The following is a 16,929-nucleotide window of genomic DNA, read 5'->3' as shown; positions in this document are numbered from 1 at the left end:
TTCATTCCACTGACCTGCGTTTCACATTTCCAATTCCAACATCGTATTAAAACGCGTTCTGTGTGAAGCGGCCCTTACAGTAGCTTACTGTATATGATGGAGATAACAGTTTAGAATGAATCGGACACACGCCACATTAAATAAGGATTACAACTTGTAAACTGGGAATATTCGGAGAGCTTATACTTGTACCACGTGACCGCTATAACACCTGACCGCTTCCACAGAAGCGCATCATTTTCAGTCCAAGGACCGCTCCGAGTACGTCATCTCAAAACTACGATTACATGGCGGTAATGCAGCATTGCATACACAGTCCAATCATGTGACATTAACAACAATCAACACCGTACAAACAATGTTTCAGTTTGGTGTTAAGAGAATTTTGTGCTTACCTTTTCACATCTATATGTAATGCTCAATACAATGCGATACATACTACTGTAAGAACCACACACAAATAGACTTCATACTTAAATTTAAAATTTTATTGTAAAATTGAAAAAAAGAGAGAAAGAGAGAAGCCCATTAAGTGTTTCTTTTCAATGCATACATTTTCTAAACATAACCAATAAATAGGCGATTCATAAACAGATTGTTGTCAGGAATAAATAAATAAATAAATAAACGTTCATAAATTAATTGGCAAATCATTAGATGAGTAGGCATAACAGTAAAACAATGTAAGCAGCAAGTATTTGAGAAATGTCAACGGGATGTTTGGTTTCTCAGGCATTTGTCTTGGACATATCTTCTCTGTCTCAATAAAAGAACGAAAGAAACAAACAGAAACACTGTCCATTTCAGTTGTTCATGCTGCACCAATCACATCGCAGAGACAGACGGTGCACCTCTCGTTCTCTTTTCTTGGAAAATATCAAACAAACATTAACAAGGAAACCGAAAACAACTGTAAACAGCATTGTCTCATCCAGGCTTTAAGAACAGCGCAGGGAGTGCCTGTCTCTCCCACTGCACATTTCACACAGCAAAATCAATACTCTTGATATATATTTCCTTATGCTTTGTGCTGAGAAAACCAGAACTTTAACATGATCTTTATAAAGCAAAGAAAAACCCCGCCCCGCCCCGAAAGCCACCCGCCCACCGACTACTCCCCCATAGAATCTGAGAAATGTGCTGCTGTTCCCTAATATACAGATTTCATATCTATAATAAGCTACTTTCCTTAGCATACAAACCATAGTTAAAGAATCATATCGTTAATATGAGTACCTTTATAACACTTTAACCCCCCGAAGCTTTCCCACCCTTCCCCCCTTGAGCATGCTCACAGATCAAAGTTCGGCGTGAAGATCTGAGCAACGAAACGTGAACGTGGTTTGAATGAGAAAAACGCAAGTATGAAATGCTGGTGGTCTGGTTTCTCCAGAAATACCTGTAGTGCATAACGCCCCCCGCCCCCCCCCCCCCTCCCCTTGTTTCTCGCAAACGCAATTTGTATTAACGCCGTCGGTTCACCTTTCAACACATCAAGTTTCATTTTATATGCCTTTCCAATCTAATTTTTTTTTCTTTCAAACTGTAATGATATCATCCTTCAAACTTATTAAACTTCAGGCACTAGTTGCCATTTTTAATTTGTATTACACTTGCTTTTACATGCAGGCCAAATTTAATTTGATTTTAATAATTCACATCTGGCATGGAGAGATTCTGCGAGGAAGGCCCTTGCAACTTGAGGTTATTAGAGCGCCGATGCCCGAGGGCCGCGTGTCTGTATATCACGACGTTCTGATATGCCACCACAGGACAGGAGAGGGGAGATGAAATGGAGAGAGTTCAGCAGAAAAAGGCCATTATAACCTGTGAATCGAATGCGATCCATTCCGGCGCGACCTGAGGCTAAAAAACGGCTGTGATATACAGGCGACGTTAATGTTTTCCGGCGAAACTTATTTCTGACGCCCGGGAGATTAAACATTTAACATACGGATATATTTTTAGGTGAGACAAACAGGTCAAATATCCGCAGTGGAAATCAAACGAGGTCAAAACATGTGCTTTTCCGTCCTACCTAAATTCTAGAGCTCTGTTTTTGCATCTATTCCGGTTTCTTTGTGAATTCCGCGAGGACCTGAACTTCCTGTACTTCTGTCAATATGTTATCTTTCGTTTTGGCATTTCTATGAAGGCAGTGCGGAATTGACGGGTTGGCAAACGGCGAGCGTAGCGTAACGGCGGCGTGGATAAAACTAAAATGAAGAACTTTAGATGCATAGGAAACCAGGAATAGGAAAATAGTTAAAGACCCCATGAAATTGTTTGGCGAGCTGATGCGTTTCCTTTTGAAACAGGAAGTTGGGGCATGACAACTTGTTTTAAATACCCAACCGCCTTTAGTTTACATCACAATTTGCAACACTACAAAAATCCTACACTTAACAAGTATTTTGTCTAATTTTAAACTTAAAAATAAATATATTGAGGAGACAAAATGGACATATTTGAGATGCAATTTAGTCTTAATCTATATATTTTTATATATCTTTTAGATAATCTGACTGGAAATCAATAATACAAATGACTAATTACAAAATTTTTCTTCGTAGTTAGTTGCAGATACAGCAGAATTTGTGGGAGGAGCATTCTGAATCAAGAGCATCTGATTGGACACGAGTCATCAATATTTTTGGCCCGTTTTCCAAGCTAACAAACAGCCACCAATCTGACGCCAAACTTGACTTCATCTAAACTTTGCAGTCAATAATATTATGGTCCGTTTTCCCAGAAGACTGTAAATGAGGTAACATTAGCCTCGGAGCTAACACACAAACTAAGCACCACTAAACTCCATTTTTGATTTCACGGGGTCTTTAAGATTCTTGCCAAGTGCTTCAGAGTTGTGTATGTTTGTGACTTGTCTGAGAGCGAAGCATCAGCTGCGGTTAAGTACACGATAATGTCAGACTCTGTGGCTTTTTTATTGATGGATCCGTTTGCTCCAACTGTAACCCCCCATGGATGCTATTTGCAAGCTGTTGGTGAGCTCTTTACAAGCTGCTCATTAGACCTTTGCAGACAGTTAGTGTCAAGCTAATCCATACCAGTCTGAGAAGCATATTCTTAGAAATAAGGGTTCAACTAGTTGTCCCGCGGCGTTTTCTATATCTTAAACTCATTTATTAGTGAAATGAACTCTAAAAAAAAAAAAATCAATGCGGAATTGATTGTGCAGGTTTCCGAGGCGGAATTTGATTATTATTTTTGAAGATGGTCCCTGTAAAATTCTGATGTGCTTCAGAAGTTGTAAGCAATAACAAGTTTGTCCCTTCTGTTGGTCTGTTACGAACCTCAACTAGGACAGTTTGTGGGTTGTGTTAGGGTTTAAGGCTTGGTATCTATGTTGTTCACTTACCAGTGTGCTTTATCAGTTGATATTCAGCATTTGGCACCAACTGTGTGAATGAGTTTGTTCTTGAAAGATGCGCGAAAATGATCGATATGAAAGCTCTGCTGGTCCCTCGTAATGGTAAAGTCGGCCGATACTTTACGAAGCACGATCGTAACCCTGATGAAATCAAACTAGATCCCCCTTTAGTAGAAAAAGCAGTAAATCGGCGCACAAAAACAAAATGAACATTTCCCATCGCCGTCAAGCGTTAACTGTATTTTTCAGATTATTTACCTGTGCAATGGTACAGCAGTTATATTGCGAATAGTTTGCGTTGAAGCCACAGGTACTTATTCTGCTCGATAAGTAAAGCTTTCATCGGATAAATATGTTAGTTTATGTGTGTACTGAATAACTACCCAAGGATTCGCTAAACCAGCAACACTTCGCACATGCATATATAGTTATACTCAGCATTTGCTCTCTGGAATGTGGCCTATTTCTGACATCGGAGTAAAAAAAAAGAAATAAAGAGAAGACGATGGATGATGGACCCTTCCCTCCCTCTTTTTTTCATCATGAATGAAAATGACTGAACATGCTCCTAACAATCTCCAATCCACATATTCTACTCCACTAAAATAGTATAGCTTTTAAAATACTTTTTTTCTTCATTTTTTTTTTCTATTTTGTTTAAATATTCTGAAACCCAGTAGCTATAAATGTAAAAGGAAAATAAATCAAAATCCCTTTCCTCTTCCGACCTGAAGCGAATATTTATGCTTTTTTTTTTTTTTTTTAGTATTAGTAGTAGTTTGTAGTATTAGTATTGTTATTAATACCATATATTTCTGTTGAGGAATAAAAATGTTTGGTCCTTTGGTCCCTTTGGGGAGAAAGATTGATCAGTTTCACTGAGGGCATGGAAACCTCGGTGACCACAGAATGTCCTGCGTTTGCTGAAAGACGGTGACAGGAGAAAAGGAAAGAGGGAAAGAGAAAGAAAGTCCACTAGCGGGACAAGAAGAACTTCTTTTTTTTCCACTGCATTTTTCCTTGGTCTTCAAGTTTAACCCTCATTTGTCCAGTGTGATAAAAGCCATAAGCGCCTCTTCCTTTAAATAGCATATGTGTGTATAATATGTATATAGAAATCGAAGTTGTTCTCGCTTTTTTTCTTTTTTCTTTTTGTTTGTTGCTTGACTGACGGTTCAAAGCTCAGCGAGAGACAGGACATGTTGAGTTCTCTGTCTTTAGAGAGATCTTCCTCTTGTCTTTCGTGCGCTGTGCCGAGTGTGGTTTGTCCACTGGTGCCGGTTCACCCGCAATCCTCCTCTGTACCGAACATCTTCGTAAAATAAATGCTGATATGTCTTCAAAAAAATCCATTCATGTTGTTCTTGTTTGTTTTGAAAGAAAAAGTTAAATTCCTTTTGAGATTTCACTCTTCAAATCCTGTAAAAGAAAAGAAAATTATAAATAAATATACAATTAAACTATGAATATATATATATATATATATATATATATATATATATATATATATATATAAAGACTATAATATATACTAAATGTATTTAATATTTAATAACAACAAAATATATAGAGGAATAAATAGTTATTATTATTGTTATTAATGCATAACACAACAGTATATATACTGGCATATATATATATATATATATACACACACACACACACACACACTCATACAGTACACACAATGTAATGGATTAATAATAATATTTACTTTGATATGTATTTTCTTTCTCAAATACTGTACAGTATATACATAAAATACAAAATATACTGAAGTACTACAATATATACTAATTTTTTTTCATGTTTAATAACAACAACTATACATAACCTACATATTTATTTATTTTAAAATACTGTATATAGTATTATATAATATTAGTTTATATAACACTTAATAATTAATCTATATATTGTAATTAAATGTAATATTATATATATATATATATATATATATATATATATATATATATATTATATTATGAATACTAAATATTTTGAATAATTAATGACAAATGTAATTATATATTACATTAAATCCCATTATTATTATTACATATATGTAATTCTTATACAAATTGAATATATTGAATGTTTAATAAATCATAGAAACAAGTCTCGAGTTTATATTTACAGGTCAAATATGTTGTGTCTTCCAGTTAAGACTGGTACCTGTGCTGTTGCTGAGAGCCCTGTGTGGGACGGGCCCTGTCAGTACGGGCGGCTCGCATCCTTCGGCCGTTTTAACTGCACTTTCAACCTCTTCATGCCGATCTGAAAGCCGTTCATGGCCTGGATAGCAGCCTGTGCACTTGCTGGGTTGTCGAAGCTCACGAAGCCTGCAACGAGAACGGACGTGAACCAAGTCGTTCGGATACTAAAACTAACTACATGGCATCCTATTAAAGAAACAGTTAAACATTCAAATCAAGCCAAAAAAAAGGCTTTTTATTGAAAGCATTAACTCTAAAATCACCATATATGCATCTGCGTGGGCTACTTTTGAGCATATATAAGCCACTGGTGGTATAGAACAGGGACACTTCGCCCCATAGGACTCTGAAACGGGGCCACCCACAGCATACAAGCCACATTCGTCCACGACAACCACAGCTTCCCATTCGAAACCATCGACTTAGCGCTAGCCAGTGACCAAAAAGCCGCATTAAAGCGTGGATGCACTTTCGCCGACATCATGAGCGCCATCAGGAACCGGTCGTGAACGGTGAAAAAAAAACTAGTGCTTCCATTGGCCGTCAGCCACCTGAGAGCAGAGTGGCCTACACTCTTAACCGCACCAGCAAATGCCCCCATTTCGAGGCTTGTATCTATAAGACGAGAGGGTCCACGTGGAGGTGAAGTGGGGGATAAAGCCACAAGGCTGCTTAATGGGGAATCTATGTATGTCAGTGCTCTCAGCCAAGTCCCATCGGTCCATCTCGGGCCGCGGCCCCCACCGCAGATTAATTACTCTACCGAGCGCCTGTTACCCAGACCTGACATTATGCAGTAAATGCATAGTGTATAAGTCAATACGGCAAATAGGTCCTACTTCACAAATTTATATCTTATTAACCTCCCCCAGGAGACGGGAGCTGCTATTAATTGTGGCTTGGGAAATGTCTCCCCCTGGAGCGGGAACAGATGTTGATCCATAATGGGCCTTTTTGCTTCACTTAGGACTTTTTTTCTGGCTCAGGGTTTTCTAAAAGGCAGCGCTCCGGTTTGTGGCTAGACGTAGAATACAGAATGGAGTTTACAGTGTGAAAGGGACAGAGATCTTGGACGGGTTGCATGTGGAAGGATTACTTAATTAAATGACGCAATACTTCCTTACTTTTTATTATGTTTTTTCGTGCAACTTTTTACTGATATTAGGTGCACACATTTGGATTTGTGGTGAGCGAGAGAAGATCACGAGCCCGAGTTAGTGTGACGCCCGATAGTCTCAGTTTTGCTTTATATAAACTTGAAAGAAAAGCATGCTGATTTGCCTCACCAAAACATTTGCTCTGGTTGGTGGCTCTATCCATGAAGACCTTGGAGGAGATGACTGTACCAAACGGAAGGAACATCTGCATGAGCTCGTTGTCACCAAATTCCTGCGGTAGATGGTAGATGAAGAGGTTGCATCCCTCTGGTCCTGTAACACAAACATATTGTTATTTACCATGAAGTTTCCATTCAAGACAAGTGAGGTTTTTTTTGTTTAAATATAAGAACTTAAATGTAAATCATAGACCTTAGTCAGGGTAGCGCCATATTTAATGTTTGTCAGGAAAGAAAACGAGACTGAGTGATAAAAGTACAGTGCGTTCAAGGGATTGAAGTGCGTTTAACAACATACCGATTGTCCAGCCGACGAAACGTCTTTCTGAAAAAAAAAAATTCAGTAGACAAAAACTCCATGAAATAGTTTTGACGGTTGTGAGTTATGAAATTGATGTGATCTAGGACCTTCATTCAGTGCATGTCATTGTAAATAATGTGGCTGCATCCGAAATCGCAAACCCTACTATGTAGTAGGCGAAAGGTGTGAGGCAAAAGTATGTCCGAATTCATAAAACACTAGGCAAAAAGTATCCGGATGACCTACTATTTCCGGCGAGATTCTGAAGTGTGCGTACAATGGACACTTTACTATCCCATGAGGCCACGGGAGAGGATTTATGAATGGACGTGAAGCAACTATACATTCATACTATATAGAACATACTTTTTAGCAGTCACAAAGTAATTACATATTTAAAATAAGTACCTACTCAACAGTTTTTGCGATTTTGGACGCAGCCTATAGGTATATCCTTCACAGCCTCGTTTTCATCCGGGTTAAATTCAATATGGCGTCTAACCTAACTAAGGTCTATATTGTTCATCTCAGGCATTTCATTCACTTTGAAATATTTCAGCAAAATTACTATTCACTGATCATCATGGATGTCGTATTGATGCATATGCATAAAAACGAATGAAAAATCTCTCACCCTCACCTTCTCTCTGCTGCTGCTGTTGAATGACTTGTTGTGGCTGTGGCAAGCTTTGGCCAATAGGGGTCAGTGTGGTCGCTGGGTAGATGGCTGGACGTACAAAGAGAAATTTGTGAGCACACAGCCTGTATTTATGTGATATAGCTTTGAACAAGGCTACGAGAGAGAGAGAGAGAGAGAGAGAGAGAGAGAGAGAGAGAGAGAGAGAGAGAGAGAGAGAGAGAGAAGAATCAAAGTAACGCATGGTTGGTCAAAAACAACCATCCATTTAAAGTAAGCAGCACAAAAAGCAAATCACCCGTAGCATTCATTTGTGTGTGTGTGTATATATATTAAACTATCTATCTATCCATCCATCCATCCATCCATCCATCCATCCATCCATCCCTCCCTCTATCTATCTATCTATCTATCTATCTATCTATCTATCTATCTATCTATCTATCTATCTATCTATCTATCTATCTATCTATCTATCTATCTATCTATCTATCTATCTATCTATCTATCTATCTATCTATCTATCTAGGGGCGTTCAGTCCATATAAGCTGCTAATGTTATTCTACTAATCGTCTGGAAATAAAACGAAACTGTAAAATAATCATATATGTTCTTTATAATTTGTCACGTGTATTATTAAAAATACATATAACATTATATGCTTTTTTTGCACGCCGGCTCGATCACCTTTCTAGAGTCGCGACATCAGCTATTTCTATATGCAGCGTGATTCGCGCTGATAATACTGTGCCGGTTTGTATAATTTTTACAGTGATTATTTATTCTACGGTAACAACAACATAGTCTGTCATAATCTGCGTGTAAACAATTTCTACAAAACGAAGTGATGACAATGAAATTATATCGAGCTATAAAGGTTCAGTGTATCCTTCCCGCACATCATGACGGTGACACTCCAAACACTTGTATTTATTATATTACACTTTTTAAAATTCTTAATAAAAAAAAGTACTTCCGACATACATTTAAATTGACACCTGCTATGGTGTTTCTTATATGCCGCTCTTAGATAGGAGTTTAAAGGTGTGACACTAGTGGCACCTTGCGGAATTACGGCATTACACTCTTACGGGTGCTTGCGATGGCACGTCTCAACAGGTAAATGTAGGCTACTTTCAATAAAACATATTAGGAATACTTTTAGCTATGTTGCTATGTGTCATGAGAGTAAGCGACTGAGAAGCTAACACACTTGTCTAGAGCGAACGCGAGCATTTCGCTTATTATAAAGTTACCCATCCAACGTATCTGAATTGGGCGCTTTTTTTATGACTCACCACCCAGCATACCTGGTTAAAAAAGTCACCGCTCACCACTGATACACGTTTCAGAAGTTCACCTGTATATTGCTGCACCCCAGTGAAGGCCTGCTGTAGGGTGTCCGCAGCTGTGGGGCTTTGGGTGGAGTAAGGGGGCAGTCCGTTGGTGTACATGGCCTCGACCGCTGGGTGTCCGTTGGGCTGGTGAGGGATGCTGGTGAAGCCGTTGACGATAGGAGTGACGATGCTGGGGACGCCTGATGTGGTGATGTTGGCAGGTGGTGAGCTGAGTCCTACTTAGCCAGGGAAACGAACATAGACAGCACACTGTAGGTCAGTACAACTACCAAAGTATATCTGCAATCTCAATATTAAAACATATAAAATGTATATACACAAAAAAGCTGTCGATGTGGGATGAGGTCGTATACAGCATTCTCTTTAAGCCAGTTAGCTTTGAGGCTAATGCTATTGTAGGCTACTGGTTAACAATCAATAAATTCACTTGTAACATATATATATATATATACACATACAAATAAATATTACAATTATATCTATCTATCTGTCCGTCCGTCCGTCTATAATCTATTTATAATTTATATATCTTTAATTATATATTATAGATAAGATACAGTATTACTTATACAAGTAATTATAAAGTTTTAAAAAAACTCATTAAAGAGTCATTAACAATCATCATTAGACTGTATTATCCTGAATTAATGTCCATGAAAACTAATGGAAATGATATTGAAGTTTGATTAATAAATCAAACTTTATATATAGATGAATGTAGATGAACTGCTGAGCTGTCAATCATTCTCAGAAAAATATTTTGCCACCCATCTGCAAAAGAATCCTTTAATAGACCCTTGCTAGCATGGGTCGGTGTTTGATCCCAAGCCTTGAGCGTTTCTGAGCTGTTGCTGTGCGCATCGGTACAAACTACAAAACAGTTCCCATAGGATACCATTTCAATCTGGATCCGCCAACAATGCCGGAGGATGGTCGTCATGGAAACCCCCAGCATGCCTCAATTACAATGTGGCGAAAGACCCTACAGAAAAGTCTTTAAATATGACCGAGCTGATGGATTCGAACAGGCCGAAGTGCCGTTCACTTACAGCATGACGGAGTGTGAACCAAGCTCTTATTGAACAGAGAGGTTCCCAAAACTGTACTCAAGCCTCCCACTGCTGTAACCTGGGGGAATTCCAGTGGGCCGAGGAGAGCTCTTTACTCTCGTTTGTGCTATTTCCTGTTCCTAAGCTTTTTCGTGATTGTTTGCTTCCCACACAGCACATTGATGAATTAGATGACGCCTCTGCCCCATTCTTCCCGAAGCCCAGGAGATCGGGTGCGTTCTGGGATGTCCGACAGGCAGCTTCAGCCCAACCGACCACACGCGCGGGCCGAGCGGCAGCTGCGTGCTGTTATAATGTTGGGAATCTATCATTGTGATGTGACACTTTCGAAAAGCTGAACGCTGACGGGAGGATCCAGCCCGCAGGAAGGGTTAGGAAACAGACTGAGCTAGTCACCGAAACTCAGATCATGTTCTGGTTGAAGAATAAGACTTCAGTAGGCATCAAAAAAAGCTAGCAAGACAAATGATACAACTAGAGTGATACGAATAGAGTTAGCTCTGAAACAGTGGGCGATCTCATACAGATAGTGTTGTTGAATTCCACTGCACTGCTTTTCAATTGTTCACTATGTAAACATCCGCTAGATGGACATGTTTGCTACATTTGTTTTTAAAGTTTTTTGCATGGCAAAGCCTTAAAACAAAATATGATTCTCATCTCAAGTTACATAAAGATCTAAAGAAAAATCTAGACATTGCATTTTTTCATGCATTTTTCCACCCAAATAATACAATTGATTCAGTAAAGTGAAAAATGCACAAAATATCTTTTTAATTTTTTATATGAAATATATATTTTTCCAAAACATGTTTAAATCTAAAACTGTTAAATCTAGTTGTTCAAAATTTGAGCTTAATATCTAAAACAATTAGCTTTCAGTAAGATTTTGTTTGGCCGCAGTACCAAACATTTCCAATGCAGTCATTTTTGACCGCGAACATTGCAAGTGTGACTTTTTTTCAGGAACATTTAACCTTTTGGAATCATTTCCGTGCTTGTTTCTGTGTGTGTTCACATAGCAAGTGCCAAAACCTTTACCAAGTTTCGTACCATTCCAATGAAGTAAAAAATTATAAAAAACTTTAATAAAGTTTCATAAAAACTTGAATGAAATATATATTTAATGTGTCCAATTTATAGATTGTTACCTTTAGGTTAACTCTAATATTCCGATATATTTAACCTGCTGTGTGTCATGTCTTGTTTGTATTATTCACACAAAAGTCTGTCAGACATAAAGTGGGAAACCTTTCTGGAATTTACTCATTTCATTGGCCTATACAAATATGCAAAAAAGATGGGTAGCATACACAAGTTGAATAAACTGTTGAGTAGCATGCTTTAACTAGTATTTCTCTTACTATATCCACCATTTTGAATCCCATTCTGGGATTGTTTCATAAAAAAAAACACATACACTATGTGACTAGGTTTTGGAATAGGGCTAATGTTTATAATATTTTTAAAACTGTGTGGAGAAAATCAAGTAAATCAGTTTACTATTCTATACTGAAAACATTACGCGTAATTCACAGATCAAGAGAATCAATATGCAGTTCTTAGTGTAGGACCAATTACGCACTGTATCATCCTTTCCTTTGTGGTTCTGTGTGGTCCATATCATAGCAATTTGTTCCAGATGGAGTCTACTTTGGCATCCAATTCCAAAAAGTCCAGAATGAATCCTTCTGTTATTAAACGAATCTTTTATCTGTCACACCCGTTAGTATGTTGAGCACCACGAGATATCGAGTATTCTGCAAATACTGTTATTTCATGTTAGGGAAGTGTAATTGGATTTACATTACTGCAATCTGCCCTCGGTGCATCATGCTGATTTTCACCCGATGGTGACTACAATGAGGAACAGCTTACCATATGCACCAAAAGGATTTATTATGCAAATTATACACTGAAATCAACAAGGAACGCTGGAACCGTATCGGTAAGCACTGCAGCCAAACCAATCACAATAACTAACTCCCATTACATCCATATTTTTTTATACAGAGGCTGGCTTATGTTTATTTACTCCTGCAGAGGTTTGCTCTGGTGTAATGCAACGCAATGAGAATATTTCGTTTCACTTTATGTTGATGGTCCCTTTAATACATTCTGTTGACTTTGACTACCAGTATAGTTGCAGATACATATCTACTAACTCTCATTAGTAAAGTAAAGTGTTAGTAAAGTACTAGTAGACTGGTAGGGTTAGGGTTAGAATAAGTTGACATGTAGTTGCAAAGTTACTTATAGTCAGTAGAATGTCTGTTGGGGGACCATCACAATAAAGAGTTAGCAGATATTAAGCATAATTGAGTCTAATACTCTAATGAGACTTAGAGACATGCAGTTGAGAAGTTACTTAGTCAACAGACTGTTCAAAAAGAACAGAAATAAAGTGTTACCGAATATTTATGCTAGTCTACATATACTTTTATGGCAGTTTCACGAAAATTTGTCAAAACTTATACACCTAAACTTGACTGACCACAATTGACCCTTCGCTAAGCAACGCCCGAAAACAGCCACTGGCCAATCGTGGCTTAGAAAGCGTAACTAGGCGCGGGAGGTCTGGCAAGCTTTCGAGCATTGTGCGTATGGATTGTGCAAATCTGATACCCGGTATCCTAAAAGTTTGGACGGGGGGGAATGCTGGGCGTGGATCAAGCAGTGTGTCTCCCATTCACAAGTAACGTTAAATGTCGACAGGATAAAAAAAAACACCTATTGCTTGGAAATAATGACGGTTCTTTGCTCATAATGCATACTATATTTGAACGTAAAATAAGACGATTAAAGGCAAGACGGATATCCCAGGCGCTGGGATAGGCTTTAGCTTAAATTTTGATGGAATTATTATCTAATCGGTTGCATATGTCACGGATATATCCCTCGAATGCATAGTGCAGTCCTTTTTGTCTTGCTCTCTCAGATATTTCACCTGTTCGCCAAAAAATACTAATTATCTCCTTGGGAATGTCTGACACCGGTGCATACATACTGTAATAGACGTGCCAGGCGCAAAAGCTTGTCAGGCGTAGCAACAGTAACTAAGGAGGGTGGGGCTTAGTGAAGGGTCAATTTACCCTTTTTTTTTTAACTAGTCTTCATGTCGTTACAAACCCGTATGACTTTTCCTCCATTAAACGAATTCACTTCCAGAGAGCAGCATGTACAGTACATTCCGCTAAACGTCTCATTTTGTGTTCAACGGGAAAAAAACGGACACCTTTCGGGACTGTAAAGTTTCTCACACGTTTGGAGACAGTAAAAATGGCAACATACCAAAATAAATATAAATCAGTTTACATACGAGACAATTTCTGCAGAAATGCAACAGTGGGTTTTAGTCTTTAACCATTTTTAAAGGTATTAAAACAGCTCATTTAGCAAATTATAAATGAGCTATCAAATTATCACATGTCTCCAAATTATATTCAATGTAGTCTAATGGAAATTTTAAGAACGCTTTAGTATGTTACCAAGTCTTACATAGACGTCAATGCAACTGTAGACCTCTAAACATTAATTTCAGGTACTTTACCAAACAAAATATCCATAAACATCGTGATTTTACAACCAGTGTCTTCTTTAAACAACAGCATCTTTAAAGGCACCGGGATGCGACACAACTTGTGCAGCTGCTCCGTTTGAAACGCTTTCAGGCTTTGGTACGAGCACAATCTCGATTTCGCGGCCCCCGTGAGACAGAGAACAAAGTCAATGGGTTTTATGACCCTGAAGGCACACAAGGTGAACTCAACCGTCCCCATCATGTCCCGCGCCTCTCGGATGGCTCGCAAATACTGCATCTGACACCTCATTAACTTCGTCCGGGGCTTTAAACACAACAGAAACATCCGACATATGCTTAACCAAAGTGTAGCCTCTCATCTGTCCGTGACACATCTCCATTTAAACCGAGAAAGGAAAAAAAAAGAAGCAGGACTGGAGGTTTGCGAAACCCATCAAGCCCGTGTCAAGGTACAAACTTCAGGGCAGAGACGAATAACGCGACCAGCCTGGCTGCACAGTTTCAAGCCATTTAATCCCGCCGCTGACAATTAGACTGTCATGCCGTCGACTTGGAGCACTTTGTAGCTCAAGAGCTTGCACCTGCTGAACATTACTCTTATAAAAAAGAAACAAAACCGGGGAAAACATCACCATGCATCACGGTAGCGATACATCCTCTAATAGAGGGCGCCATCTGGCTGAGCTTGTACGCACCATCGCGCATAAGTGCTTTACATCTGTTAATAGAGCGGCTGCGCCATTGTTTTCAGCGAGCGCTCTTAACCCCTCTGTTGCTCTCCTAAACGCTGCATGCACCGCGGGACGTCACCACGTTACCTCCGGATGACGACGCACAGGTTTCTAGGCTACTCCGGATACTGAAGCCACATATAGTGTTGTTGCACTAATGTCATATCAAATCCTCTTCATTTTTGTCATTTTTTGCGGACCAAGTTTTTTTGACATTGTAACATGGTACTCTCTGAAATACCCTGGGGTACTGAGTAAATACCATGTATATCAATAAGATAATCATTCAGTATCAATCTACTGATACTATCACTTTACCATTGTTCTGTCAGTACCTTTACTAAACTATATAATAACTATATAGCTTAATAATAATCCGTGTTAATGTACAAAAATAACTTATTGATTTCACATTTCAAGTGAAAAAGTATAAAATTCATAGAATGTATTTATTCAAATTATAACAACATATTATTATTATTAATCATCAATCTTACATGCTTAATATTAATATTGCTTAAAAGTGTTAATGTACAAATTCAAAACATTGTGAAAATGTGAATTTGTCAAATTACCTTTTTTATAAGGAATTAAATATTTGATAAGGACATCAACCCACATTTAAAAAAAGTCAAAATGTATGAAATGAATAGAATTTATTTATCGAAATAATTGAAAAATAATAGTAATAACAATAAACAATAAAAATCATAATAACAATGAAACATTGTATTATTATGTATTATTACTTTTATCGCTATTATTAATATTATTATGCTTGATAATAAACAGTATTCATGTACAATATAATGAATTGATTTCACAATTTAAAAAGTAAATTGATTCATAGAATTACATTATTATTGTTTTTGCTCATCAATCTTATATGCTTAATATTAAATAGTGTTGATGTACACATTTTCAGAAAATGTGCATTTAATTTATTATTATTAATTTTATATGCTTAATAATAAACAGTGTTCATGTACAAAATAATTTATTTCACATTTGAAAAAGTCAAAATGTATGAAATTCATATAATTTATTTATTGAAATAATAATAATAACATATTATCATTAATCAATCGTATATGCTTAAGATTAAACTGTGTTAATGTACAAAATAATAATTGATTTCACATTTTTAAAAGTGAAAATCTATGAAATTTATATAATTTATTTATTTATTGAAATAATAATGTAATAACATGTTGTTGATATTATCAATCAATCAATCAATCAATTATATATGCTTAATATGAAACAGTGTTAATGTAATGTACTTTTTTTTTTAAATGTGCATTTGTCAAAGTACATTTTTATTTTTTTATCCCAAATTTTACAAATTAAAATGTGTGAAATTCATTGAATTTATAAAAATAAATAAATAAAAGTAAAATAGAATAATGCTATTATAATTACTATTACAACAACTATTAATACTAAAATTACTAACATTAATGTATGCTTGATAAGAAATCTAATAAGTAAAATAATATAACTTTTTTGATAATTTTTGATAACACTTAACACACCGATACTTTATTGGGCCTGCTGACATTACAACTGCAATATTCCAAAAAAAGAATCCATATTGAATCCGAATCAAACTGAAACAACCTTGAATGAATCAGTCCAGTCACCCTGTCCCACCAATTACATTTTAAGATTCCAAATGTAGCCAGGTTATGTCAGTCATGATATTGTTTATACACTACACAATGTGTTAAAATGGCTCACTGTGGTCCACATCATAATAATATTTACCAGATGTCGTCTATTTTATAATCTTTTATCTCTACCTCCATCTGAGCACAATGAGATGTTCTGCTAATACTTTGTGACTTCAAGTTAATGTTATTTCTTACACAGAGGATATTTCGCTCTAATAATATTCCACGCTTGTGCATTAACTAAAAGATGGAAATCTGAAAGCGGCCTCGGATGATGTGACAGCTGTTCTGCCGCTCAATTGTACTCTCGCCAGATGTCTTCAGATTGCAGCACAATTCCCTAAAAACCACTTCATGATGGAAAGATGGAAGAAGGCTTTTGTTGCATCACAATAGATCAGTTGTTCAGTCAATTTTAAAGCCTGATCCAAAAACATTTATTCTGTTTATTCAAGGCGGCACGCAATATTTCTCCGGCAACATTAGCTCTTAATATCGAACCAGATTCCAGTATAGTCCGCGCTTCCACAATGCTTTATACACAAGTCACAACCAATCAGAGCGAGTGTGTGCGCAGAGGCAAATGTATTGAATAAACCAGAGGTGCTGTGCCTGTCAGGGAGATGCAAATGAATGAATGAACGAACGTGGAGAAAGAAAAAAAAACGTATGAA

At 37.2% G+C, this 16,929-nt stretch overlaps 1 protein-coding gene across 32 annotated transcripts in view; it reads right to left on the bottom strand.

Annotated features, from left to right (window-relative positions):
* Positions 1 to 4,050: 4,050 nt before the first annotated feature.
* The window catches only part of celf5a (cugbp, Elav-like family member 5a), a 226,891-nt gene continuing 214,012 nt past the window's right edge, over positions 4,051 to 16,929 (bottom strand). For 9 of the 32 annotated variants that reach the window (XM_079593237.1, XM_079593244.1, XM_079593246.1 and 6 more), the window contains 6 exons: positions 9,243 to 9,455; positions 7,885 to 7,971; positions 7,242 to 7,268; positions 6,894 to 7,037; positions 5,567 to 5,733; positions 4,156 to 4,810 (listed from right to left, as the gene is read on the bottom strand). In XM_079593237.1, coding sequence (XP_079449363.1) covers positions 5,606 to 5,733; positions 6,894 to 7,037; positions 7,242 to 7,268; positions 7,885 to 7,971; positions 9,243 to 9,455 — 599 coding nt within the window. In that variant the 3' untranslated portion in view covers positions 4,156 to 4,810; positions 5,567 to 5,605. Of the gene's footprint in view, positions 4,811 to 5,566; positions 5,734 to 6,893; positions 7,038 to 7,241; positions 7,269 to 7,878; positions 7,972 to 9,242; positions 9,459 to 16,929 lie in introns of all 32 variants that reach the window. The other 23 variants (XM_079593235.1, XM_079593239.1, XM_079593216.1 and 20 more) reach the window with 7 other exon arrangements.

The sequence above is a fragment of the Phoxinus phoxinus genome (assembly GCF_949152265.1).
Source record: "Phoxinus phoxinus genome assembly, chromosome: 20".
In the NCBI taxonomy this organism is placed as follows: Eukaryota; Metazoa; Chordata; class Actinopteri; order Cypriniformes; family Leuciscidae; genus Phoxinus; species Phoxinus phoxinus.
Note: the sequence above shows the minus strand (reverse complement) of the source record. Positions and strands in the feature narration are given on the sequence as shown.